This window comes from Molothrus aeneus, chromosome 29, assembly GCF_037042795.1.
Source record: "Molothrus aeneus isolate 106 chromosome 29, BPBGC_Maene_1.0, whole genome shotgun sequence".
Taxonomy (NCBI): Eukaryota; Metazoa; Chordata; class Aves; order Passeriformes; family Icteridae; genus Molothrus; species Molothrus aeneus.
In genome coordinates, this window is record NC_089674.1 from 1,789,059 (window position 1) to 1,817,023 (window position 27,965).

General features: G+C 45.2%; 2 protein-coding genes across 5 annotated transcripts; both read left to right on the forward strand.

Moving 5' to 3' along the window:
• The first annotated feature begins 4,092 nt into the window (after nucleotides 1–4,092).
• On the forward strand, nucleotides 4,093–15,685 carry POLB (DNA polymerase beta). Its single transcript, XM_066567394.1, has 14 exons — nucleotides 4,093–4,215; nucleotides 4,293–4,350; nucleotides 4,455–4,521; nucleotides 6,008–6,082; nucleotides 6,521–6,579; nucleotides 7,250–7,299; nucleotides 8,080–8,131; nucleotides 9,111–9,165; nucleotides 9,256–9,328; nucleotides 10,441–10,511; nucleotides 11,223–11,309; nucleotides 12,142–12,206; nucleotides 13,098–13,237; nucleotides 14,351–15,685. The coding sequence occupies exons 1-14, from the start codon at nucleotides 4,155–4,157 to the stop codon at nucleotides 14,443–14,445; spliced, it is 1,008 nt and encodes a 335-aa protein (XP_066423491.1). The 5' UTR covers nucleotides 4,093–4,154; the 3' UTR covers nucleotides 14,446–15,685.
• Nucleotides 15,686–17,153: 1,468 nt separating this feature from the next.
• On the forward strand, nucleotides 17,154–27,904 carry VDAC3 (voltage dependent anion channel 3). 4 transcript variants are annotated; one of them, XM_066567281.1, is made up of 9 exons: nucleotides 17,154–17,236; nucleotides 19,177–19,248; nucleotides 20,379–20,428; nucleotides 22,583–22,735; nucleotides 23,740–23,792; nucleotides 25,079–25,306; nucleotides 26,126–26,276; nucleotides 27,144–27,201; nucleotides 27,410–27,904. In XM_066567281.1, exons 2-9 carry the CDS (start codon nucleotides 19,182–19,184, stop codon nucleotides 27,499–27,501), a joined length of 852 nt encoding a protein of 283 aa, XP_066423378.1. In that variant the 5' UTR covers nucleotides 17,154–17,236; nucleotides 19,177–19,181; the 3' UTR covers nucleotides 27,502–27,904. The 4 variants fall into 4 exon arrangements, with proteins under 4 accessions (XP_066423378.1, XP_066423379.1, XP_066423380.1 ...); XM_066567282.1 differs by lacking the exon at nucleotides 17,154–17,236 and adding an exon at nucleotides 17,676–17,679 and having other exon boundaries at nucleotides 19,174–19,248; XM_066567283.1 differs by lacking the exon at nucleotides 17,154–17,236 and adding an exon at nucleotides 17,714–17,733.
• The last annotated feature ends 61 nt before the right edge of the window (nucleotides 27,905–27,965 follow it).

The window sequence follows — 27,965 nt, forward strand, 5'->3', positions numbered from 1 at the left end:
GAGATTGATGCTGGAAAATGAAACAGCTCGAGGCGCTTTCAGCAGCAGCCCCATCTCGTTCATGTCTGTAAATAGCCCCCCCTGCCAGCACCACCAGCACACCCTCAGTGTGGCCAAGGCACTCAGGAGAGGAGCAGCTCAGGGCAGGTAGAGCAGCTGGAATCACGCTCCTGGCCACATCCTGGTGTCCATATGCCAGCAGTGCTGGGGAACTGCTCTGGGTCTGCCCAAGCAGGGGGGAAACAAAAGGCTCACCTTGAGCACAGCCCTGTCCTGGATCCTCTCCCTGTTCACTTTCTCCAGGAAGTCCGGGTAGAACCTCATGAGCACCATGCTGCCTTCAATGAGGAGCACACCCACATCCCTCAGGACCAAGGCCACGCTCACGCCCTTCTCCAGGCAGTGGTACAGCAGGGACATGGTGCCAAGGATGCAGCACTCCACCTCTCTCCGGGACACAGAGGCCTCTGTGGCCACCCTGGCATATTTCAGAGGTTCCAGCTGCTTACCCCCTGCAAAACCACAGAAATGTGAAGGTGCCAGGAGGAACTTCCCCAGGGCTTGGCCAGAAGAGTTTCCCAGGAGATGCTTTTAGAAATGTGGTGTGATCTCCTACTCCACCCTGGGCCTGCAGGGTTAAATGCTCTGTCTTACCAGCCAGGTCATCCTTGTTTTCCAGGTTTTGGGCTCCTCCAAGATTCCTGGCCAGGTGGAACACTGGCCTCTGCAGGATCACAGTCTTGTTCCCCACCACGGTCTCTGTGTGCACCACATCGAAGGACCCAAGGGTGGGAATTCGGATCCCCTGGAGCAGAAGGGAAAGGCCCAAAGGGCGAGAATTGGACAGAGGGAAGAGCCGAGGATGATTCCATCAAGGGATGGTGCCTTTGACTGAACTCTGCCAACTCCCACTGTTCAGAGGTCAGGACAGTGGGGAGAGCCCTGGGGAGGAGATGCTGGGGCCTCTTTTTTCCTTTCTCCCACCAAAAAAATCCATGCTCATCCATGCTGGAGTCAGACAGAGGCAGCTTGAGGACAGCCCCAGTCTCCAGTGACAATGCCACCTCCCAGAGGTGATACCACTCTTGCACAAGCTCCACTTGTCCCTCAGCAGGGATTTTGGGGTGGGCTTCCTGCATTCTGAGGAGGGCAAGAGGAAGTGCAGGCCATGATCCATGAGGAGGCTCATGGGAACTCCTCACTGCTCTTCTGGGTGGGCAAAGGAGGACGTTGGTGTTGTCCCAGGTGTTTTCCCAGGGTATTGTCCCAGGGTATTGTCCCAGGGTATTGTCCCAGGTGTTGGCCCAGGGTGTTGGCTCAGGGTGTTGGCCCAGGGTGTTGGCCCAGGGTGTTTGTTGCTCCACCTTGTGCAGCAGCAGCTGCTGTCGGATGTTGCTGGCCACTGCATCCCAGACAGCCTTTCTCTCTGGAAAACAAGGAAATACCGGGTGTCAGAGTGACAGGAGGTGGCATGGTCAGGACAGACGGAGAGCAGAGATCTCTGCAGCCAGGTGGGGAATTTGGGGTTTATTGCAAAGGGCCTGGGTGCAGGGCCCTGCTGGGAGCTGCCAGGCACAGCTCAGAGCAGGAATGAGAGAGGAGAGGGGGAGTGAGGATGAGAGGGTGAGAGAGTCAAAGGGTAAGAGCATAAAAGGGTAAGAGAGCAGAAGCATAAGAGAGCGAGGTTCCCATTCCAATACCATAAATCTTCTTCTGTGTTGAATATTCTCATTCTCACTAACCAATCCAGTACAAGATACAAATCCTACAGCATTTCCATACAGCCTATCAGAATCATTACATTCCCATCCTGTGTTACATTTTAAACCCTACAAACTCCTCTTTGGGCCCCTTCTGCCAAGCTGGCAGGGTCTGCTCTGACCCTTGGAGCTGTCTGCAAGCAGAGGGTGTTGTTCCATCAAAAGGGGATCATCTTCAGCAGCCACACCATTGTTTTCCAGTTGTTCAGTAACTGAGGGATCTCAAAGCTTGCTTTCATTACAATCTGGCTTACAGTTTCCATATTCTCAAAATCTTTTGCCAGGCAATCACATTGATAAGGCTTTCCTGTTCCATCTCTCCCAACAACCAGGTTATGCTGTGTTTCTGCTGGCTCTCAGCCTTCCAGCAGCCCTGGGTGTGTGTCACTGCTGTCCCCAGCTCCACAGGGGTCAGTGCTGATTCTTTTCCCTGCATCCCTGACAGGGGGGATCCTGCAGCAATGCTCCTGTACCTGTGGGGGTGATGCTGGGCATCATGGGCACAAAATCCATCCCATCCCAGAAATCCATCTGGGTTGGGCCCACACCACTGTCAACAGCCATGCCCTCAGTGCTGAGGCTGTTCACCCTCAGGGCTCTCTCCAGAATGCAGAACCCACCACCCTGTGGCCCCTCTTGTCCTGCTGTGTCACAGGCTCTGTGTGACATCACAGTCCCACCACTATTCAAGATCAGACTTGTGAAAAATGATGCTCTGAGCCCTTGAAATGAGGCTTTGTGCCATAAAATCATAAGCCTTGGAGCTTATGAGTGTGGGTTTGTAGTCCCAGAGAGTGGGTTTGGACCTCAAATCTATTCTTTGGTCTGCCAAATGTGGGCTTTGGGAATTTAAAAGTAATGCTCTTCTCCCCAGTTTTGAGGCTTGCATTACATAAATAAGGATTCGGGCTTGGAAAGCTCAGTGTTGAGTCTGAGAAATAATCAACCATAATCTTTTGGACCTTGAAACTGTGTTTTGACCTCTACATTTTTCTTTTTTTCCTTTTTGTTTAAGGTAGTATTTCAATAGAGGGGTTTCATTACCCAATGATTTCTTTCTTCAGGATCCCATTGTGAGGCACCAGCTCTTAAAGCAAGCAGAACTCACTGTTGTGCTGGAGGTTTGTAAGTCAGGGAAAACAGAGACAATAAAATACAGTGAAAAAGATAAATGGCTTGACTTTAGAGACGTTTAAGGATCACTCAGTGCTTAAACCCCAGTGAATTGATGAATGCTGTAGAGTCCTCCGAAACAACTGGGACACAAAATACCAGATGACAGGATAAAATTGGCTTATAAAGTGAGCAGTGATTTGTGATTTGGAGTGACCTCAAGCCTCCTTAATCTTTAATAGCAAAACCTTTCTGACACCAAGGAAAGCATGATGGATCTTTTATGGCATTCATCTGCCTCTTGAAAGATGTCAAAAGCTACTTGGGAGAGTTTATCTGACTCCAGTCTTAAGTGATCAGAGATGCCAAGAGGATTAAGGAGGGAATTTGAAGCAGTCAGAGGTGTTATATTTTGTATATTTTGGGAAGATAAACTAGACATCAAACCCAGTGATTTAAAGTCATTAGAGAGAACCTTAAAGCAATTTGGGAGGGAAGCAAAAGTCCAAGGTCACAGCACACAGAGAAGTCTGGGGTAGATAAAAAAAAATCTCCATGCCTGAAGTGACAGCTGAGAACTCTCCTGAACCTGGTTATAAAATGGTTATAAAAATAGTAATACAATTAGAGTAATAATAATTTGGACAATTTGAATTAGGACAACATGAGACAACAAATACAAAGAGTCATCGTCAACTTCTTCCTCTGAATCCTGACAGCGCCTTCGAGGTGGGAAGAAGTTCGTTTCTTCTGATAAGAGGGCAATAAATTCTTTTTCTCTGAAGGATTCAGGTGTCCTGTGGCTGCTATCTCAGTGCGAGTCCTTTCTTTAAAAAGAGTATCCTACATGGCACCGTTTCTATTTTAACAATTTTTATAACCTAAAACTATATTTAACACAGTACTTAAGAGAATTAATACAGCCTTACTTTCTAACACAACACGTATAATATTCATTTGAATATTTGCCAAAAGCCAATCTCAAAATACGTGCATTTTTCACATATTTGTTGTCTCACATCGTCCTAATTCAAACCGTCCAAATTATTATTGCTGTAATTGCATCACTATTTTTATAACCATTTTACTATTTTTATACCGTACTATTTTTATACCATTTTATTACTACGAAACTTTTAAAAATTTTTAAAAACCAGGTTAATCACACCCTAGGGCGGCGCCCGCGCACCGGCACCGGACGCGCCGTGACGCCAACACCGGAAGGGCCTCGGTGCCATCGCTGCCCGCGGCCCCGGCGGCCGCTCCGTGCCGGTGCCGGCCATGAGCAAGCGCAAGGCTCCCCAGGAGAGCCCCAACGAAGGCATCACCGACTTCCTCACCGGTAGGTGTGCGCGCTCGCTCGGTCCCGTGGGTGGCGAGGGCCGCGGCCCGGCTGCTCTCACCGCGCTTCTCCCGCAGAGCTGGCCAACTACGAGCGCAACGTGAACCGGGCCATCCACAAGTACAACGCGTACAGGTACCGCTCCCTTCCCCTCACGCCGCGCCCCGCAGGCGCTGGGGCTTTCTGGGGAACGTGCCGGGCCCCAGCCCGTTCGGGCGCTGACCGGCACCGCTCCGCAGGAAAGCGGCCTCGGTCATTTCTCGGTATCCCAGCAAGATACAGAGCGGGGCTGAAGCCAAGAAGTTGGTAGGTGCTCGTGTCCGGGCTGCCCCGGGAGGATCTGGGGCAGCCGGAGCGGGGATGGGGGTTCCTGGGAAGCGCTGGGGAGCGGGGATGAGGTGCCGGGGGTTCCTGGGGAGCGGGGATTAGGTACCGGGGTTCCTGAGAAGGATGGGGGGTTCCTGGGAAGCGCTGGGGGCAGCTGGACCGGGGATAAGGTGCCGGGGGTTCTTGGGGAGTGTAGATGAGGTGCCTGGGGTTCCTGAGAAGGATGGGGGGTTCCTGGGAAGCGCTGGGGGCAGCTGGACCGGGGATAAGGTGCCGGGGGTTCCTGGGGAGCGGGGATTAGGTACCGGGGTTCCTGAGAAGGATGGGGGGTTCCTGGGAAGCGCTGGGGGCAGCTGGACCGGGGATAAGGTGCCGGGGGTTCTTGGGGAGTGTGGATGAGATGCCCGGGGTTCCTGGGAAGGATGGGGGGCAGCCGGAGCGTGGATGAGATGCCGGCGGTTCTAGCGGAGCAGGGATGAGGTGCCCGGGGAGCGTTGGGGAGCGTCGGAGCCGGGGATGAGGTGCCCGGATTCCTGGGGAGCGTTGGGGGCAGATGGAGCCGGGGATGAGGTGCCCGGGGGTTCCTGCGGAGCGGGGATGAGGTGCTGGGAGTTTCTGGGGAACGTGGGGGCAGTCGGAGCTGGGGATGAGGTGCTCAGGGTTCCTGGGAAACAGGGATGAGGTGCCCGGAGCTCCTGGGAAGGATGGGGGGCAGCCTGAGCGGGGATGAGGTGCCCGGGGTTCCTGGAAGTGTTGGGGGCAGCTAGAGCGGGGACAAGGTGCTTGAGGGTTCCTGGAGAGCGGGGATGAGGTGCCCGGGGTTCCTGGGGAGCGGGGATGAGGTGCTCAGGGTTCCTGGGAAGCGCTGGGGGCAGTCGGAGCAGGGATGAGGTGCTCAGGGTTCCTGGGAAGCATTGGGGGCAAATGGAGCTGGGGATGAGGTGCCCAAGGTTCCTGGGAAGCAGGAATGAGGTGCCCGAGGTTCCTGGGAAGCAGGAATGAGGTGCTCAGGGTTCCTGGGAAGCATTGGGGGCAGCCCTGCTTCTGCCAGTGCCTCTTTCCGCTACCCGAGTCAGAGTTTGGGGACACGGACCAGGTGTGGCTGCTGTGGGGGTTTCAGAGCTGGAACTGGGCCTCCCATCTGAGCCTCTGCCTGTAAAAACGTCTTTGCCCTTTGCTGTCACTCCTTTGTTAATTCAGAGATCTTGAGCAATAAGAATCAAAGCCTTGTTTAAGCTTATTGCTCTATAAGCTTGATATAGCCCTTGCATTACAGTGTTTATGCCATTTATATTGTACCCTTGAATTCTTGTGCTCTTTTATGCTCCAATATTATATTGTGGTCTTGGATGCCCCATAGTTCTTTCTGGACTCTAAATTCTAGGGAGTTTTCCTTGCTTCCCACATATAATGACTTTAAGTGATTTTTAAGTTAACTTGTTTGTACTCACCCCCCAATATTTAGGATGGAGTGGGTGCTAAAATAGCTGAAAAGATAGACGAGTTCTTATCCACTGGAAAACTACGTAAATTGGAAAAGGTGGGTGTCTTTCTCCTATTCTGTATTTCTCAATGCCTGCTTTTCTTGATAACTTGCAAAGTAGCCTGTTTGCACATCTCTGTTGTTGTCCCTGGAGTGTATGCTAAGTAGAAATCAAGGATTGAGCAGCTCAGCCAAAGCCTCAAAACTGCCTATTCATTAAAATATTTTAGCTTGCATAATCAGCATGTGCAGCTCTTCTGCCAGAAGTGGAAATCTGTCGTTGGAAGGCTCTGGAGTTTTGTGCTTTAGTCCTGCTCTTCACCTTAGCATGGCCAGTTGGGGTTTCCAGGCTCGTTACATGTGGCATTATTGTAAGGCCGTGCTGCCCTTGGTACTGTTTTGTAGTGAACCTCCAGACCAGAGCCTGACTGAGCTGTTTTATCTTCTTAAGGCTTCTTTGTTTGTTTGTTTATTGCACTGTTTTTGTTTTTGTAGATTCGACAAGATGATACAAGCGCTTCCATCAATTTCCTGACACGAGTCACTGGCATTGGGTAAAAGTTTCTTGGGGTGTTTTTAGGGCTTTTTTTTCCCCCTTCCCCTGTTCATTGGATAGACTTATGAGCAGAATTTGGATGATTGCACATAATGAAGGGAATGAGCCTGAGCTGCTGAGGTAATGCCCACCCTGACACACTGTAGTTGTGTTTATGGGATTGAATGGGACAAAAGGGTGTAGAATGATGAATTACAGACTTTGTGGTAGAGGAGTTGGAAGCTTCCTGAGAGGGGAAGGAGAGAGATGTGGGTCAAGAATGGGTTGTGAGACTCTGGCCTCAGGCTTTTTGTAAAAGGAGAAGCAGACCCTTGAAGGAGGCAACAAAACAAAAACAAACAGAAAAAGCCCATGAGAACTCTGCTGCAATGTTATCATGCATTTGGTATTACTGTCTGAAGCAATATTGCCTATTTGCTGTGACTTTTTTGAATTTCTTACAATCAGACATCACTGTGTAGTTACATCAATGCTAAAAAATGTGCAGGCCAAGTTTTAGATCTCTGCTGACCAAAAGCATCAACTGAAAATGAGTGTGCTGAAAAGATGTAAGCATCACAAGCAACCTCAGTCTTAGCCTTTAACAACCCACACTTACAAATCATGTCCTGCTCAGTGCTGTAAGATTCTTGCTGTTCCTGATGCCAGGTTGCCTTGTCTCTTTGCAGTCCTGCTGCTGCCAGGAAGTTTGTTGAGGAAGGAATTAAGACTTTAGAAGGTAAGTGTGAGCATGGGGCCTTGGTTCACACTCCAGTGATCTTCTATTCTGTCAAGCTGCCTCTTCCACAGGGGTGCTGTGGTAGCATTTATGCCCTAGGCTTTGAGGAGGGGGTGTAAAATGCTAAAGCCAGTGCACAGGCTTAAGGCATTTCATGCATATATTCATATATATACACATATTTCTTACATATATCCATATATACACATATTTCATACATATATATACACATATTTCTTACATATATTCATATATATACATATTTCATACATATATATACACATATTTCATACATATATCCATATATACACATATTTCTTACATATATTCATATATATACATATTCCATACATATATATACACATATTTCATACATATATCCGTATATATATATATTCCATACATATATTCGTATGTATACATATTTCATACATATATATACACATATTTCAGACATATATCCATATATACACATATTTCTTACATATATCCATATATATACATATTTCATACATATATTTTCATATAAAGCAAAGTATGTGCAGGTTACATGGAAAGTAACAAGGATTTTGGCTCTTTGGTGCTCTGTTAAATCTTTTTGGAAATGCTCTGTGCATTTCTGGTCATCCTATCAGCTGCTGTGTAGGTAATTTGAAATTCCCTCCTTTGAGGTTGTATTCCCCATACATATTCTTTATGTGCACCATCTTTGCATTGATAGAAATTCACTGTAAGATTTTTGCTCCTCAGTTAACTGTTTTTTTGGATTTTTTTTCCTAGATCTAAGAAAAATTGAGCACAAGCTGACCCATCACCAGCGAATTGGGCTGAAGTAAGCTTTCTTGGGTACAAGTGCTTGGTGTTTCTAATGACTCCTCCAGACACCAGGCTGGAATGTAAGGTTACACAGGCTGAGAAAGGTCCTCTCTGTGCTCTACATGCCTTTCTGCAGTCATTTGGAGCTTTTGTTTCATTTGGCTTGGAAGGCTTGGTGTCCATTCAGAGGGAAGTTAATATCCAGTGGCTTGCTCAGTTAGCTCCTGGAGAATCAATCCCTTTAGTGAGGCTGTGGAGTTGTTTCTTCACAATCTGCATAGAAGTGGCCCAGGCTGGTTTTTTATGTGCTGTGAGCAAGGTAACCTTTGCTGTCTGAGCTTGGGAGTGCTGTGCAGAATGTGTTTGTCCCTCAGGATTCATCAGCTTCAGTGCTGTTTGTTGGGTGCCTCTTTGCTGTGGTAGTTTTGGAAGAGCTACAGCTGTGTTTGTCAGAAGCTGCAAGTGAACCAAATAAAGCCAAAAATTCCTTCACTTGCCCTCTTTTTCTCCACAACCAAGCAGCATGCTGTCAAATTTGAGTTTTACAGTGGAAGGCAAATATACCTGGAGCTGTTTTTGAGTTGGGAGCTTCCATTGAGCTCCTTCCAACACAGGTCAGCTCTGAGCCTGTTTGGGGGACCTGCTCCTCCTGCTCACTGGTGGGCTGAGTCTTGTCAGGAAGGTTTTGTATTTTCAGAGGGCTGTGTAAATATTGAGCACTTGGTTCTGTGGTAATAATTCTCCCACCGCACAGCAGCTCTTTGTATACAGTGGAAATGCTGAAACTGTGTTCTGAGCGTTGTCAAACTGACAGTTGTGAGTTTTTACTGTCACCTTGCAAGATTTCTAAGATGTTTAATGAGAGTCAGGAGCTTTCTGTGATGTGACAGTAGTGTAAGTTAGTATTCTTTCCTCTGATATACACTTAATTGACTAAAATTTTAAGTCAATTACCCCTACCACTCCTTCAGACACCTCTATTTTTATACTTGCAGATACTTTGAAGATTTTGAGAAAAGAATCCCGAGGGAAGAAATGCTGCAAATGCAGGTAAAAAGATCTCATTGTTAAGAATGTGATGTACTGATGGCCAGTGAATGACTGACCACCTCTAAACACTCTTCTTTCCTTTTTACATAGGAAATTGTGCTCAGAGAGGTTGAGAAACTGGACCCAAACTATATTGCTACAGTCTGTGGCAGTTTCAGGCGAGGTTGGTACTCTGTGATCTTATCTTTATTTTGGGATAACAAGCACGACAAGTTACTCTGTGTGTTGTTCTTGCCAGGCTCCATGCTGCAACCTGGCCTTTCCTGTTAGTCTTGTCTTGTCTTGCCTTGCCTTGCCTTGCCTTGTCTTGCCTTGCCTTGCCTTGCCTTTCCTTGTCTTGTCTTGTCTTGTCTTGCCTTGTCTTGCCTTGCCTTGCCTTGCCTTGCCTTTCCTTGTCTTTCCTTGTCTTTCCTTGTCTTTCCTTGTCTTTCCTTGTCTTTCCTTGTCTTTCCTTGTCTTTCCTTGTCTTGCCTTGTCTTGCCTTGTCTTGCCTTGTCTTGCCTTGTCTTTCCTTGTCTTGCCTTGTCTTGCCTTGTCTTGCCTTGTCTTGCCTTGTCTTGCCTTGTCTTGCCTTGTCTTGCCTTGTCTTGCCTTGTCTTTCCTTGTCTTGTCTTGTCTTGTCTTGTCTTGTCTTGCCTTGCCTTGTCTTGCCTTGTCTTGCCTTGTCTTGCCTTGTCTTGCCTTGTCTTTCCTTGTCTTTCCTTGTCTTGCCTTGCCTTGTCTTGCCTTGCCTTGCCTTGTCTTGTCTTTCCTTACCTTGCCTTGCCTTGCCTTGCCTTGCCTTGCCTTGCCTTGTCTTTCCTTGTCTTTCCTTGTCTTTCCTTGCCTTGCCTTGCCTTGCCTTGTCTTTCCTTGTCTTTCCTTGCCTTGCCTTGTCTTTCCTTGTCTTTCCTTGCCTTGCCTTGCCTTGTCTTGCCTTGTCCTGTCAGTTCATTGATGAGACACCCACAGAAATCCTTGCTTCTCCCTCCTTCCCCCATAAACAGTAATATCTTGTAACATGAATTCTTTGCTTTGTTTTTACATTAACAACATTTGTGCTTCGTTGCTGTAGAGCACAGCAAGAAATTCTTGGGTATTTTCTTATATAAACTTTTGATGAAAGAACAAAATTCTTTTACTTCAAGATTACTTTTTTGTTTTGCTAATACCTCTCATAGTGACCATTCCCTGCTAGAAAACCATGTTTAAGAGAAGAGGTAAGATGTATGTCCAGTGACATTAGTGTACTTTGCCACACACAAAAGGATTTTTCTTTGCTTCTTTCTTGCCTAGGTGCAGAGTCAAGTGGTGACATGGATGTTCTGCTAACCCATCCCAGCTTCACATCAGAATCATCCAAACAGGTGCTTTTCTCAGGTGCCACAGCTCAGAGCTGTACAGTGCATAGAGTCTCAGACTTGTGTTGCAGCTTTTTGTGGTTTTGTATTGACTGTAATACTGAACTTTTCTCTTGGATTGCCCTGTTTGTTTTGAGGAGTTATAATTTTGTATTCTGTTGTGTTTCTCTTGCAGAACTAGTCAATATTTTTATTTTTACCCTTCTCTCCTTCCTCTTCCTGTCACACATATTCCCCCAGTCCCTTGAATTCATGTGCTTTAATAATGCAGAGCTGTAAAGCTGGATTAAAGCTAGACTGACTATTTCTTTATGTACCATAATCATTTAGGTGATAGGAAACCATCCTGCTGCCCCTGTAATCTTTTGGGACCAGCTCTGAAGTGCTATTAATGACAGTGTTGTGTGTTTTTTCTTATGTTCCCTCTATAGATGTGTTGTTTAAAAGCTGAATTAGATTTCTCATTTCCAACTAAAGGTGATCTCATGTGGGTCTGTTGGTGGAAATTGTTTTCATCTTGCACAATTGTAATTTTATTTGCTTTTTCCCAGCCTTATTGTTACTTTTTTTTCCTGTTTGGGTCAAATTTCATGTAGAATAGTACATATAATTATGATGATGTCCTGTACTTATAGGAGCCTCTATCTAGTAAATATAGGTAAGATATTCTTGTGATTTGTCCAGTAATTTCTCCTTCTTTCTTAACATTGTTCCTAGTCAAAACTTTTGCATAAAGTTGTAGAACAGCTGGAAAAAGTCCACTTTATCACAGATATGCTGTCCAAAGGGGACACCAAATTCATGGTAAGAGCTTTTTTGGTGGTGCAGGATGTTGTGGGGGGGTTACAGAAGCTGGGGTGAATTCCCTGCAGTGCTGGAGCTGGGGGTGATGCGTGTTTGGTTTTTTAATTCTCCTGCTTGCACCTCATAGGAATTCCCTGCAGGTGACTCTTGGGGCAAGATTTCAGTATTAGAAAGTGCACAGATATTTGTGTAGTTCTGAAGCCTTCATCACATAATGTCAGCTGTGTCCTGGAACCTCAGCACAACATCACTTCAGTAATTGTGTCCTCAGGATCTTGGAGGCATTTAGCTGTGATCTCAGAACTGTGTTTTCCTGATTTTCTCTGATATATAATAGACTTCTGTCTCCTTTTGTGTCAGTTTTGCTGCAGAACAGATTTAATGGATAAGCTACTAGGCTTAGGACATAATAGGGATTATGTGGAATGCCTAAAGCAAGTAATGAATGACCAAAACTTTAATTTTTTAGATTCCATGCTGATTTTTTTTAGCGCAGAAAAAAAGTGCAGGACGTTTTTTTTCTTAACCTGCTGATATTTGTGCATACTGAAAAGCCTGATAATAATAATGACAGGGAAATGAGGATCCTTCCTGGTGCAGTAAAAATTTAAGAAGCAGTTATATGTTACACTGCCAGTGTAAAATAGTGATTCACTGTATTCTGACATCTGGCTGTTCTAGTAAAATATTTCTTCCATTCAGCAGGGATTTAACTTTGCTTTCCAGCATGGCTGAGGATTGCTTAGAGGTCCTTTAGGGGTGAGGAGGTAAAGATGATTCTCAAATCTGTTTAATTTCACCTGAATTTGTTGCTTGCCTTATTTCCTCACAGGGTGTCTGTCAGCTGCCAGATAAAGAGGATGGAACAGCTTATCCACACCGCAGAATTGATATCAGGTACATGCAGAATTGACAGCAGGTACATGCAGATTGATTTCAGGTACATGCAGAATTGACAGCAGGTACATGCAGAGTTGATATCAGGTACATGCAGAATTGATATCAGGTACATGCAGAGTTGATATCAGGTACATGCAGATTGATATCAGGTACATGCAGAGTTGATAGCAGGTACATGCAGAGTTGATATCAGGTACATGCAGATTGATATCAGGTACATGCAGATTGATATCAGGTACATGCAGATTGATATCAGGTACATGCAGAGTTGATTTCAGGTACATGCAGATTGATATCAGGTACATGCAGATTGATAGCAGGTACATGCAGAGTTGATTTCAGGTACATGCAGATTGATATCAGGTACATGCAGATTGATAGCAGGTACATCAAAGTCCCCCTAGTTTAGCTGTCTGCTACAGAGCAGGCATTTGCATCATTTTTTCATTCCAACCTCTACTTCATGTTCACAACATGGCATTTGCTGTGTTTCTAATGCCTTTGCAGTGTGGCAGCCCCTGGACAACTGCCAGTAATTGCAGCAGGTTATTAGCAATAATGCTGTGCTTCAAATGATGGTGTTCTGATAGAATGTCAGAATTGTGTCCTGTTTTATCATCCTGCTTTGGCACTGATTCTGTGCAGGACTGCAAGCACCATAACCAGGTAGTGGCTGAAGTTCAGTAACTCCTGGGGAAGGGTAGATCTGCTGAACCTTTCTTTCACTTTTGCATCTGGCTTGTGGGAAAATTAAATGTACAGAGCTGCAGAATGTGGACACATGAACACAAAGTAAACCTACACGTGTCTGAATGCTGAATTTTAAATGGCTTGTTACTTCTTTGTGGTACATTTGTTCTAAGTCTTTGCTTCTACTTTTTATTCTAGGCTTATCCCAAAAGATCAGTATTACTGTGGTGTGCTGTATTTCACAGGAAGTGATATATTCAACAAGAACATGAGAGCTCATGCTCTGGAGATGGGCTTCACAATCAATGAGTACACGATACGCCGCCTGGGTGTTACTGGTCAGTCTGGGTTTGCACAGAGTGCTCCTTCTACTCCTACTCCTCCTTCTGCTCCTCCTTCTGCTCCTTCTGCTCCTTCTACTCCTACTCCTACTCCTCCTTCTACTCCTCCTTCTGCTCCTCCTGCTCCTCCTGCTCCTCCTGCTCCTCCTGCTCCTCCTGCTCCTCCTGCTCCTCCTGCTCCTCCTGCTCCTTCTGCTCCTTCTGCTCCTTCTACTCCTTCTGCTCCTTCTACTCCTCCTGCTCCTCCTTCTGCTCCTTCTGCTCTTTCTACTCCTCCTGCTCCTCCTGCTCCTCCTGCTCCTCCTGCTCCTCCTGCTCCTCCTGCTCCTCCTGCTCCTCCTGCTCCTCCTGCTCCTCCTGCTCCTCCTGCTCCTTCTGCTCCTTCTGCTCCTCCTTCTGCTCCTTCTACTCCTACTCCTTCTACTCCTACTCCTTCTCCTCCTTCTCCTCTTTCTCCTCCTCCTCCTCCTCCTGCTCCTCCTACTCCTCCTACTCCTCCTACTCTTCCTACTCTTTCTACTCTTTCTGCTCTCAAAGTCATGCACTTTGTGTGATCTCTTTCAATTGGTTGCAATTGTTTTTTGGAAATACTTCTGAGAAATGCAATATTTTGTGGAATTTTTCACAGGGTCTTTTTGATACTGGGCACCATTACAACAAGAAGGGGCAGCCTACTTACACAAGGTTTACCTCTTTGGGCCTCCTAATCTACTTAAAGTCTTAGTGATTTAAAGATTTTTGTTTTCTTCTGTGCTGTGCACAGCACAGATTTGGTTTCCTGCTCTTTTCACAGGGTATGTCATGTCCTTCAGTTGCTTTGCTTTGGAGGAGAGGGGACCATATATACCCACACACAATTATAAATTTATTGAACTGCATAACCACATGGCCCCAAAGTTAATCCATTACCTCATTTCCTTTGACACCAATAAGAATCAGCATGCAAACACCGTGAAAATTCTGCAGAGGGTGGGGAGGTTGTTCTGGGTGGGTTTTTCAGGTTGTTCTTTTTACCTGCAGCAGTTTTGTCTTAATCTTGCCATGCATTTGGCATTTCTGAATGGTGCAGACTTTCCCACCTTTCACATGTGCTGTGTAATTTGCTTGCAGGAGTTGCTGGAGAGGCCCTGCCAGTGGAATGTGAAAAAGACATTTTTGATTATATCCAGTGGAAGTACCGAGAGCCCAAGGAGCGGAGTGAATGACAAACTGCAGCTCTGGGTTTATAGCAACAGGGATGCTGGCATAGCTTCTAACAGAGATGTCAAAGTGCACAGCCTCACTTTGAATGCTGCTTGAACATTACTGATGTAGATATTACTGATGGCTAAAGCAAGTCCATGGCACTTGGACAGAACAGAATGTGTTGTGAAGATAAATCCCCTGAGATTTCATTTTTATGTAGTCACAGAAGAATTTGACCCCTAAATGTGATGTAGTCCAGTCCCCCTGCCATGAGCAGGGCCCTCTTTGACTAGAGGAGATTGCTTAGAGCCCAGCCCAGTCTGCATTGGATGTTTCTGGGGATGGGGCATCCAGCATCTCTCTTTGTATCTTATCTATATGTGGGTACCAGGATGAAGAAGTGCTGAGTATATCATGAAGTACTCCTGAAATTACCATTTTTAACTACTCCCTCTGTCTCCTCACACCTGTGCTGAGTGTCTTGGTGCAGTGCTGAAGCTCATGATGAGCTGCTCCTTCTAAAATCTTTGACTGTGGGCTGTATGCTAAGGTGGCCATTCTCCTGTCCATGTGAATTTTGTTCCTAGATATGTTTAGTATCACTGATTGCAGTGCTGTGTTTCATTTGGCTTGGTCTGATTAATTGATGCCTTGCTGCCACTCCTGTAGATTCAATCTGCCCCTTTTTTATATGCAAACCTCTCAAATCTTATTTTACACCTCCCCTTTAAGTGTTGGGAAGGTAATGAGTATTCTGGATGAGAGACAAGGTCTCTTCAGGAATGCATTATTAGTTGGATTTGGGACAGGAATTCTGCTGTTTAACCTAAAAATTTTCAAAGCAGTAAACTCCTTCCATGAATTACACAGCATGAGCATGGAATGTGTTGCTGCTACTGCATTTGAATACTTTGTCTTATTTTCATCTGACTTAAGCCTGCAGAACAATTCCATTTTCAACTTGTTCCTGTACAAGGAGAGTTGATCAATCTTAGTAATGGACATTACTGGCTGATGCTCTTACTTACCCTTTTCATTTCTTCCATTTTTCTTGGAAATTAATTAAAACTTAGGAGTTTTAATTATTTTCTGGGAACGTTCCCCAGAGCTAATGCATGTAGTAGTATGGAAGAAAACTAGAAGTTGACTTGGTGCTATGTAAAGTAATTTGATGCCTCATTGTAAAAATCTATACATAGCTGATATATTTGGTATTTTCTTCAGTTATCAATAGGAATAAACCAATTGAATATTCCATCATCAATGTGTAGTGGTGTTTATTATTTTATTTGCTGTAATTTTAGAAGATCAAAAAGCAGTAACACATGTTTACCATGTTTACAAATGTTTCCTGGGCATTGCACTGATGCATTCTCCATCATCTTCAACAGCTGGAGCAGAAGATTAATTAGCTTTGGCCTTGCCACAGAATTTGTTGGCTTTGCAGTCTCTCCATAGAGCTGCCAGTCTCTCTCCATAAAGCAAAAAAAAGAAAAGGGCTTCTTCAGAGAGCTTGCTTGTTTTTTGTGAATTATATAAATACACATTCTGTGGGTTTTTTTCCATTTGCATTAGGATAATATGAGACAATAGAAACAAAGAGGTACCCAAGTTAACAGAGGATTAACCCCTAAAAACAACCACCTGTTGCATATTCATACACCTCATCCATGATGCATAAATTCCATTCCAACACAGGATTCTGGCTGGGCAGTGTCAGCTTCTTCCTCTGAATCCTGACTGCATCTTCAGGGCTGAGCAAGGTGGGAAGAAGTTCCTTTCTTCTGATAATGGAGCAATAAATTCTCTGAAAGATTCAGGTGTCCTGTGGCTGCTATCTCACTGCAAGTCCTTTCTTTAAAAAAAACATCTTACATGGCATAGTTTCTATTTTAACATTGTGTTATCACCTAAAACTGTATTTAACACACTACTTGAGAAAACTAATACAGCATAACTTCCTAACATAACACATATAATATTCCTTTTAATTTGCATGAAAAGCCAATCATAAAATACTCATTTTTCACAGTAGGTGAAGGCTTTGAGAGGACCTTTAGTGCCTGCTGCAGTCTCATACCGGCTCTGACAGGCTGAGTCCTTGCTATAAAAAAAGTATATTACATAGCATAGTTTCTATTATAACATTGTTAATAACCTAAAACTATATTTAACACACTTCTTGAGAAAATTAATACAGCATAACTTTTTAACATAACACATATAATATGTGTGCTATGTTAGAAAGTTATGCTGTATTATATATATATAATATATATAGTATATAATATATATTATATTATACATATGTTATATTATGCTGTATTATATATATTATATATATATGTATTATATTTTATATAGCCAATCATAAAATACTCATTTTTCACAGCAGGTAAAGGCTTTGAGAGGACCTTTAGTGCCCGCTGGAGTCTCATCCCGGCTCTGCCAGGCACTGAACGCCTCCGCAGGTCTCCTGGGTCCCTCGGAAGCCCAGCTCGGTACCGCCGGCACCGGCTCCGGTTGCGGCACCGGCTCCGGTTGCGGCACCGGCTCCGGTTGCGGCACCGGCTCCGGTTGCGGCACCGGCTCCGGTTGCGGCACCGGCTCCGGTTGCGGCACCGGCGGGAGCCCCGGGCGCTCTCCCGCCGCGCCTCGGCCGCGCGCACTGGGCGGGGCGGGGCGGGGCGGGGGTGGGCGGGGCCTCGCGGGAGTGGGCGGGGCCGGAGCCCGGGCGCGTGCGCAGCGCTCCCGCCGCGCATGCGGAGGTGGGGGCGCCGGGAGCCGTACCGGAGGCAGCGCGGGCGGCAGGTAGCGCCGGGGCCGCGGCGGGGCTCAGGGCCGGGTGGGGCCGGGCCGGGCCTCGCGGCGCTGTCCGCCTGCAGCCCTGCAGCTGCTGTCCTCTGCGCCTCACCGAGGCGGAGGCGGGCGTCCCCCGAGTCACCTTGCCGCAGGCCCGAGGGGGCGCCGGCCGCTCGCTCGCTCCGGCGGCAATTCCTCGCCCGCAGGCCCACACGCTGCTGAAGGGGCGGCCCCGGGACGCGGGGCCGGCGCTCGCTCTCTCTCTCTCTGAGGCCGCGCGGCCGGGGCTCTGCTGGCTGCTCCGCTTTCTCGGCCGGGAGGCACGAACTTAAGAGGCGGCTGCGAGCGAGTGCTGCCCCGGCGCCGGCATTTCGGCCGGGAGAGGAAGCGGCGCGGAGCGCGCCCGCTCCGTTACCCGTTGCGTAACGCGGGCAGAGCCGCGGCGCGGGCGGCGCTCGCGCTCCCGGGGCCGCGCAGCCGCCGCCCCTCCGGCCCCGCCGCCAAAGGTGCGTGCGGTGCCCGCGGGCGAGGCCCCGCCGCATCCCCCAGGAAACGGGAACCCGCCCTCAGGGCTGTTGTCATTGCTCGTGCAAGGATTCATTGTTTTGTTTGGGTTTTTGGCTGGTTTTGGTTTTTACACCTGTTCCGCAGAGCGATGCGCGTGTTCTTGTGTTTCTTTCCCCGCTTCACGCGTCGTTTCGTCACCTGTTGCCATTCAAATTTCACGTTAAGAGCTGTGAAACCGACGAGTCTGTTGTGCAAGTAGGGCTGCTTGTTGTTAGCAAAGAATTTCAGTGTTTCAGTATGGGCTAACCTCGAGAATCTCTTTTTTTTTTAATTCTGTTTAAATGCTTGCATAAAATTTAACGCACACATTCAAATAAATAGAACACACAAGATATGGCTCCATAGTGTAAAGAGAGTGGACAGGCTTACAATTTTCAGATGTCTCAGTAGCCTTATTAAAATGAGGTGTAAACACAAGAGATTGCCATTCCTACTGCTGATGCATTTGTTCATATTTTTCTCTGCAACACCCGACATCAGAAATCCTAAATGTCACCTTTTTGGATGACAAAAGAGTTCTCCTTAAAATCAAATGAAAGGAGCATCTTTTATACCTTTTCTCTTCTGGAGCAGGTGCACCTTTACATTTATGCAAACTTATTTCAGAAGAGGAAGACTTAATTTTCCACTGGGGAAGAGTTTGCCTTTACTTCTTTACTGTGGCTTTTCTGATGCAAAATCCCTAAATTGTGGTGACTAATAAAATGTATCATCTACACTGCAATATTACATGCCCATCCTTTTGAGCTGTGTTTTCCCATGTAGTTGTAACAATATTAGGAAATGTGCCCCTATTTGCAAATTTTTGCTGTTCTGACGACTGCACAGTGCAGAAATACTCACTGATGGCTACTGGATGGTGTGCAGAGATCTCTTTCACATTTTTCACATCTCTGAAAAAGCTTTCTGTGAAGTCATGAGTGCTGATAGAAGTGACACCTGTTTTCCTTTGGAATTGTTAAGCGTTGATGCTGTCCTTTGCCACTCGAGGTCCCATCACAAAAGCAACGTTTCCTCATTATCAGAGCAGCAATAAGGCTCCCATCACAAAAGCAACGTTTCCTCATTATCAGAGCAGCAATAAGGCTCCCATGAGTCCTTTTTGCAGTGTAGGACTGTGAGGCCAGCACATGTAGTGGGATTTAATAGCTGGGCTTCAGTGATTCCAAATAATAGATTGGCTTTTATAAATTCCTTGAATTGCAGCTTGTTTTGGACAAAGCAGCAAGGATGCAAGGATGACTTTGATGAACATTCTCCAAAGATCTGACAGTTCTGCATTGGTGGCATTCTCACAGACTGCTAGTCACAGATGTTTATTCATGCTTTGGGAATAGTTTAGGTTTTATGCTGAGGTTCTTACAGCTTGCTGTGTGTTTCAGATCCAATGGCTTGCCCACCGGCATACTGTGACTTGGGAAAGTCTGCCAGGGATGTGTTCAACAAGGGGTATGGTGAGTAAGACGAGGATGGTTTGATCACCTCTCAGATTTTTTCCTTGGAAATGCCTGTAAGAACCTTAACAGGCACCTCAGAGCTTCCCTGATCCCTGATTCCCAGCAGGGCCCTGCAGCATCCAGCCCCTTTTGATTCTGAGCTCTGCACGTGTGCTGTGGTAGTACTGCAGTGGCAGAGAGTTTGAGGGGAAGATTCCAAGTTTGACCTTAATGTGCACTCCAGAAGAGCCTCTGAAAAATGCTGCCTCCTTTTTTACCTTCTGATTTTTCTATCTAGAGTCATTAAATCAGGGATGCTGATGGAGAGTGCTGTGGCAGTGGCAGGTTCCTGAGGAAGAGTGACCTTTATGTTCATCAGAATAGTCTGTTGTTAAAGCTGGAGTGCAGATATTTTCACAGTATTTGCATTTGCCTCTTTTCTGGAAACACGACTAGAAAGTGTTGATTTTTTTTAAATCTGAGTTTGTGTGCAATAAAGATTTCATTTGTATCCCAAACCCAGATGCCACATAAAACTAAAATGCACTGTGGTCTGGTCTCTCCCACCCTGGAGTTCAGGATTTGCTGAAAATTAACTCAAGTTCCCTGATTCAAAGTCAGTTACTTCAGGCTTTTCTACTTAGTGCAAGGGGCAGATATTTCCCTAGATTCAGAGCAGACAGAAGAGGAAGAAAGCAGTAGTACTTATCTATATGGAACTCATTGAAATAAGTTGAAACATTTTTTTGGAGTAGAGGAGAAGAAAAATTTCCTGCCCTGAAATCCAAAATAAAATGTGAACTAAGTAAGCCAGAAGAGGAGGTTAACTGTATTGGTGGGTCCCAGCCTGCAGAAGGTGGAGGTGCTGGATGGTTGGTGGCTGTTGTAACTATAAATTAGTGTCTTTATAAATTAGTATAAAAAAGTGTCTGTTGTAACTATAAATGATGACACAACTCACTTTGAGTTGTCAGAGTTCCTTCAGTCATTCTTCTCACAATCCTCGTAACCCTCAATGTGTTCAACAACTGTTCAAACATGAGAGTTGTTTGAGCTCAGTGTACCTGTGGCATTCTTTGGGTGTGTTGGAAATGAGCCTTGTTTGTGTCTTTCAATGAACCAGGTGCTGTGTGCTATTTTATTTTCAGGATTTGGAATGGTCAAGTTGGAGTTGAAGACCAAGTCTTCCAGTGGGGTGGTAAGTGCTGGGGACTTTAAACATCACCAGCTTAGCAATGGAAGGACAAATTCCTGAACTGGTAACAAGTATTAGAGCTTGCTAGCAGGTGTTGCTTCTCTCTTTCATTTCTCATTTTTAAGCTCATAGCTGACAGATATTTCCACAATAGTATGAAGTTGATGTAGCAGTGCTTTTTTCCCTGGGACATGCAAGAATTTTCACACACCTTGTTGTTACTTTCCTGCCTGTTCCACTGACACATCCCAAACAGGAGTTTCTTCACCTTACCTAGCTCTCATTTCTACTTAACTGAGTTTCCCTGCAGTTACTAGTTTGCATAGGAATTTTAGTCCAGAGGGACTTGTATGCAAAAGATCAAGGGACAAGTAAGCACCAGAGTTTAACTTAACTGTGTTTTCACTCATTTCCACTGTGCTTAAAATTCAAGACTTAATTAAAACTGAAAACAGTCCTGCAGTATCCTGTATGTAGAATTTGAGAGCTTAAGTAAGCTTTAGCATTCCAAGTAACAAGAATATCCTGTGATCCCCAATTTAATGATGGCCAAGTGGAGCTTCCTCTCAGTTTCCCAGGAGAGCTGGCAAAACTGGGAATGGGGGTGATAATTTTGATCTTTACCCACAGGCATGCATTATCTACTAGATAATATTTTTCTTACACTGACTCAGAGTCCTGCATGTCTCACTGCAGCTCAGTGCTGTTCTGATTGGTGAGATGAGCTGTTTCTCAGCCCCCTTGTAACCATATTTGCCCGAGCTCCCTCCTTCTCCTGCATTCTGACCGTGCAAATGGTGCAAGTCCTTCCTTCTGTATGACTGCATTCTGTCTCAGCTGAGGTTTGATGATTTCACACCAGGAAGGTGTGGGCCCATGAAATGATGTGGTCTCCATGCCATGGCTGTTCCTGCTCACTGACAGCTCTTGACAGGCAGTTGTCCTGGCTGGAGGTTTTGATTCTCAGACAATATGCTGATAGTTAGTTATGCTGCCTTCTGATTGTGATGCAACATGAACAACTGTGTTAAGTTCTAAAATGGGCTTTTTCTTTTCCATGCAATGTTCTTTGGATGTTTGTCCAGTTGGTAAGAATGGTGACTGTTTTGACACCTTGGCTCTTTCTTGCTTTGTCTGCCAAGGCTTTTTGCATACTGTGTCATTTGTACAGTGAGGAATTGTTTTTAGTGGTGTTGTTATTCACATTGCACAGTTTGACCGTGTCCATACCCTAGATCTGCTGTAGGATCCATGCATGTGAAGCCATTTGCAATCTTTATCCAGCACTCCACAACAAGAGCACTGTAAAAACAGCAAGAGGGAAAACAAGATAGACATGGTTTGGGTACAGTTGTCTGTTGCTTCAGGTTTTGAGCTTATTAGTGATTCTGATGCAACAATAATGGAGTTTTGGGGATGAAATTAAGAACAAAGCATGAGGTCTAATTCATGCATGGATACTAATAGTACCTCAGATTGTTCCAGCACAAAGGTTTGGGTGTTCTTCTGTGGACTTAGAAAACCACAGTGACAGTGTCTGTTGATTAGAACTCTTTCATAGATTGCAAGTGGTTTTGCCTGCTAAGTGCATGGCATTCCTGTGAAGTGTTGAAATAACTGCCACTTTGGCAGTGGAAGTCAGAAAAAGGACTTTTGATGCATAAGCTTGGGGAAAAGTGTGGTAAAGTTAAGGTGGGGGTAGCAGGTAATCAAACTCCCACGGGGAGAAGTGAATGAAGTTGTCAGGTCTTTGTTTCACACGGCTCTTGCCAAGCTGGGCAGGTTCCAAGGCTCTGTCAGTTCACCTCAATAACAGAAATATTCAGAGCAGGGCTGCCAGAAGGAGAAGCATTCTGTGACACAAAAGAAATTGTTTTAGGTGGGGATAGGGAGGAGGAGCACGGTGATTCTGAGGGTTCTGTCAAAAGGCCTAAGGGTGTGAGTGGGACAAGTGGGAAAAGTGAATGTAATTAAATATAAAGAGTGCTGAAACTCCTGACCCTGGGATGAGCTTGGCTGATGCACGGTGCTACCAATGCCAAGGCTGTGGGTTTGATCTCTGTGTGGGCCATTCCCATAAAAATGGGCCTCAGGGACTCTTTGGCTTCCTCCCAAGCCAGGCTGTGGTGTGACTGCGTGCTCTTGTGCTCTTGACAGGAATTCAATGCAGTCGGTTCCTCCAACACGGACACGGGCAAGGCTTCGGGCAGTCTGGAGACCAAATACAAGGACAAATGCCACGGACTTACATTCACTCAGAAGTGGAACACAGATAACACATTGGGAACAGAAATCTGTGTCGAGAATAAAGTAAGACTAAGTGGATCCTTTGGAAATGTTTCTGCAGCTGGTATGAGACGGGATTGAGATGAACAGGAAACACTGGAGAATGAAAATTGCACAAAAGCACCTGGAGTATGAAAAAAAGTTGCAGAACACACAGGCTGGGAGTGGGGGGTGCTAGCTCATGATTTGGGGGCACAGTTACTGCATTGTTGAATGAACCTGACTGTGCAGAACTGGCACTGCTGCAGCCAGGCAGGGAAACCAAAGACAGGTCTCATAATTTTAAATGCTTTCATGTAAAAGAACTCAAATTTGGCTGCGTTGAGATTGAATATATTTTATATATATAAGGTTGAAGAGAAAGATGAATGTTTGCAGCTCGGCACTGCTTACACAAAGGGTTGCTAGCATGCAGCATTCTCAAAACACAGGTTTTTTGGACATTAACAGGTTTATGCCTTTCACTTCATGCCTCAGGGATAAGGTAATGATGCCAAAGATAGGAGTTCTGTAGTGCCACCTGCCAGGTGGGGCCATTCATGTTTGTACTTTCACCTGTGCTTCAGAATGGAAAGTGCAGCTAATAAGAAAGGTGGGTGAAAATGAGAGGGGTGTGTGCTTTGGCCTGTGAGGAAACACAGAACCTGTAGATTATGAGAGAGATTCTTGAGCTCCTGTGTGGACTGCCTGAACTATAAAGAATAAGGAAACATGACTTGAGTCGTTTTCTTTCTCTCATAATTCTGTGAATAATTTTCTTGTTGCCAGCACCAGATGTGTCAACTTCCTATATGTAAAACCAGGAAGTTTTTACAAAGTCTGTGCTGTTAAAGGGCTTCCTTGTGGGAAGAAAAGGTCCTATTTTAATCCTTCATCATGCAGCATCTTCAGATTTCATTGGAAATCATGAGGGAGACATCAGAGTTCTATTTTGTTTTCTCTTTAGATGGGAAGTAGAGTTCTAGTGGTGGAATATAAGAAATTATGTTTCAACTGATTTTTGAGCAGATGTGTGTTTTTCTTTGCAGATGGTTGACGGGTTGAAGGTGGCTCTTGACACTACATTTGTACCAAACACAGGGTAAACATTTTCTATTACCTTTATCTGCAGACTGCTAGAATTTCCCATAACTTCTAAAAATACTTTGCTCATTGTGTAAAAGTTCAGCATTTATTGGAGAAGATTCTGCAATCACTGTAGAATCTTCTGCAGGCAGTGGGTAATACCTAACTCAGAAGGACGAGTTCTGCTTGAAAAAATTCTTCAGCTTTTTGGCCAGTGGCAAATTTCTCATTTTGCAGTAGGTACTAATCTCTAACTCTCCCCTTAAACAACCAGACCTTCATATTCTTGGCAGTCCTAAGGCTGTCAAGTCAGTAAGCCAATTTTATTTTATTTTTTTTTTGCTGATGCTTTTGGCCAGATGATGTCTGTACACAGTTGAATGAGGAGGTAGAATGGGCAGTGGAATAGCACTTAGTTGTCTTTCTCAATTCACTTGTACTTAAATTTGGCAAGAAGCAAAGCAAAGGAGGGGTGTTTAGGTCTGAGGAAAGATTGAGACTGCTTTGCAAATAAGGATTGGTTCTAATTTATTGGTTCTAATTTATTGGGGAGAGCCTGTCAGAAGACCTGAGTTTGAAACACTGCTTGGATATGAGGAATTAGAAGCTAAGTCCAAAATGAGACCCCAGGCCCAGGTGTGAGCAAGTGGCAGCACAAGGGTTCTGCCATGTCTTGAGTGGAAGAGAAAGGAGCTTGGGGGGAGAAGTAAAGAGGTGCTGAAGTTTTGCTGTAGTTGTGTTTGAGTTGGTAGCAAAATCAACAGACACACATTGGAGAGAGGAATTGGTGTCACAAGAGGGCCAGAAAAAGGCAGACTAAGGGGATGATGGCTGGAGGATGAGGAAATCTGGTTTTGGTGGAGGAGCAGTGAAGAAAGGAAAGCAAGCAATGCACAAGAACAGTGGAGATAACCAAAGGGACAAAAATCCCTTGAAAGACAGCTGTTGGTGCAGGCTTATGGATGCTCCTGAAATAAACTGATGATGCCATAACCCATTACACTCACAGAAAAAAAAAAAAACTTGAAACCAGATGGGTTTTAAAGCATGAAGGAGAAACAATTTTGTCTCTCTTGTTTCTTGAGGATTGTATGGAGTTTGAGGTGGTAGGAGAAAAAGTGGCACCAGGTGAATGAATGTACACAGCACCATGATCCTTATCCTGTGCCTCCTCCTGCAGCCAAGTGGAGAGCAGGGAACACAATAGTTTCATTAACTGATTAAGGGACACCCATATTGAAACAAAACTACATTCCTTACATCCTTGTGTACTCCTGTGCATAATCCTGCATGTTTCTGCAGGAAGAAGAGTGGGAAGTTGAAGACCACCTACAAAAGAGATTATGTCCATGTAGGCTGCAGCGTAGACATTGATCTCTCTGGGCCAACTGTTTATGGCTGGGCAGTGGTGGGCTATGAAGGGTGGCTTGCTGGCTACCAGACAGCTTTTGATACAGCCAAGTACAAGATCACACAAAGGAACTTTGCCTTGGGATACAAGGCCGAGGACTTTCAGCTGCACACTAATGTGTAAGTATTACCTGAGCCTAGAAAAGCATCAGAGGAGCCCAGCTATGGGAACAGTTAGCAGTGATGGCCTTAGGTCAAAGGTGGGTGAAGGGAAGGGGATGCTGATTTGTTTCCAATTCATTTATATTCAGTGTTTTCATTTAAAATGGGGACACCTTCCCATCTCTTGGCTGTCTCTTGACACCTTGTTTCCCAGTAACTTTGGGGTTTGTGTATCTAAGATGGTGATGTAAAGGCCCTTTATGGCAATTTGTAATTAAAAGCTGAGAGCTTTAACTTCTGTAATGGCACAAGAGAACAAAGCCTGCAGTTAAACTACTCCACCTTGTCCCCTCCTCAATCAGCCAGAGAGTTCCTCCCTCAGAAATGGGTGAAGGAGAAAGGCAGGTGTAGCATTGTGTGTGTTTCCAGCTGTCATCCCTGCACAGCTCTAGTCTTGGCATCCAGATGGCCTGAGGTGCTTTGAAGATGGTGGATTTAAACAACTGTAATGCACCAACATGGTTTTCAGCCTCCTCATTCCCATAACTGCAGTCTCCTTTGTGTGTTACTGCACTGTGGCATTTATCTGGGTGGGTTGTTGGGGTTTCTTTTTGTCAGAACCTCAAACTGTAGGACTCTGGCTGTTGGAAAGTCCTGTTCCATTCTGCAAAGCAAAATAGGTTTTGTGTAAAACAAAGATGAGCAGCAGTCTGCCAGCAGTGAGCTTGGGCTCAGGGCTCAGTTTAGGAGACAATGATCAAAGGATTGTGGGGAAGGGTTAATCCAAGGAGTTACAAACAAGGCAAGGCTTGACTCGCTTGCATCTGTTACAAACAGGAACGATGGCACTGAGTTTGGTGGGTCAATTTATCAGAAGGTCACTAACAAGGTTGAGACCTCAGTCAATCTCGCATGGACTGCTGGCAGTAACAACACACGTTTTGGTATTGCTGGAAGGTACCAGCTGGATGAGAAGTCTTCTGTTGCGGTAAGAATTGTGTTACAGAAATGAGTATTTCAAGCTCCCCCTTAATACTGAAAATTTGTGTTATGAAGCAGTTGCTTTAATTAGTTACTGAGGAAGTATGGTAGATGGCAAATTGTGGCTTTTGTTTTGGTTCAGATTTAAATTGGGACCTCACACGTCACATTTTGTGAAATTATTGGGGTAAAGAAATCCTAAACGTAATTTTGTCCATAGTGAAATACTCTGAGTAGTGTGCTGCAAAATATATTTTAAAAGGTAATGAAAGGACACAGTGTCCTTTTAATTCTGAAATCCATAATGTAAGACCATATTATGGTTACAATGGTGGAAGTTCAGCTGAGCTTACAGCCCTCTCCGAACAGTAAGTTAACCCTTGAAAGTCAGCCGAGATGTGAGTGTTTTAATACTAAGAACTGAAGTTCAAAGCATTTATGTTTCAAAACAACAATTAGTTCCAGGAGCATTGAACCAAAATCAAAGATGAGAAATGCTATTGTGAAGAGCTCAAAACGTAGCAATGCAAAAAGGGGATTGCATGTTCATGTATTTCTTGCTCATTAGAAGAAAAAAGAAAATCCCTCCTGAGTGATGTGAGCAGGCTCTGAGGGGCTGTAGTGAGCAGCTCTTTAAAGGATGGAGGAGCGAAGAACAGCATGGCTTTCTGTGTGGGCAGAATTGGTGCAGGACTGCCATTTGCTTGAGATGGAAACTCCTGAGAAAAGAGTGAAACTCATTCTAAAAGAGCTTGGTCTGCAAGTAGCTGAAGAGCATTAATGCATAATCCCCCTTCTCAGGGCACTGGCACACTTCTGTATCAATACTTAAGTATTCAGTGTATAAATATTGTGATTTTTTTTTTTCTTGCAGGCTAAAGTGAACAATGCCAGCCTCATTGGAATTGGTTACACTCACACCCTCCGACCTGGTAGGTAATTCTCCCTGCAGAGGAGCAAACAGTGCTGAGTGCTGCACTGTGGTTTAATTCACTGTTGTCTCAGGGCAGAACAGATGAGCAGAGGAGCTAGAAGTCCTTTAGAAGTCTTTGTGCAGACTCAGAAGTAAAGGATGTGTGTGTACACACTGCACAGGGACCTGTCCCAGTGTGTGATGGCTCTCATGCCTTGCTTTTGTAGGTGTAAAGCTGACGCTCTCAGGCTTGATTGATGGCAAGAATTTCGCTGCTGGAGGTCACAAACTCGGGCTGGCATTTGAGCTGGAAGCTTAACACAGCTTGAGGTCAAACAACTGGTGGTGCTCTGGAAGATGAAGGAAAAGTGAACCCCATGCATTTCAGCCTTAATATTACTCCGAAATTTGAAGAAGTGTGAACTTCCTGCTCTTCCCAAGAATGACTTGAACTCAATGCTGAAGTCCAGAGTGTGCCAGCACAACAAAGGAAGCCACGTGAAGGCATGCATGGAAGTTGTGATGTTTGTGCCACATTTCAGTTTCCTGTATTTTAAATCTGTTTCAAAAAAACCAGAAGAAAATCCAACCTCCCCCCACTATTGTATTGCATTTTGCATGTCCTATACTTCACAGCCTTTTATAAAAGGAGGTCTCTGTGCTGTAGTGGAAATTTGGGGTTTACATCAGAATGAAATAAATTGGTCACGGTCAGAACACAAGGTTGCTGTGTGTTGACTCTCACCAGGTTTCATCCAGCTGAGGTTTTTGGTCCTTTTTTTT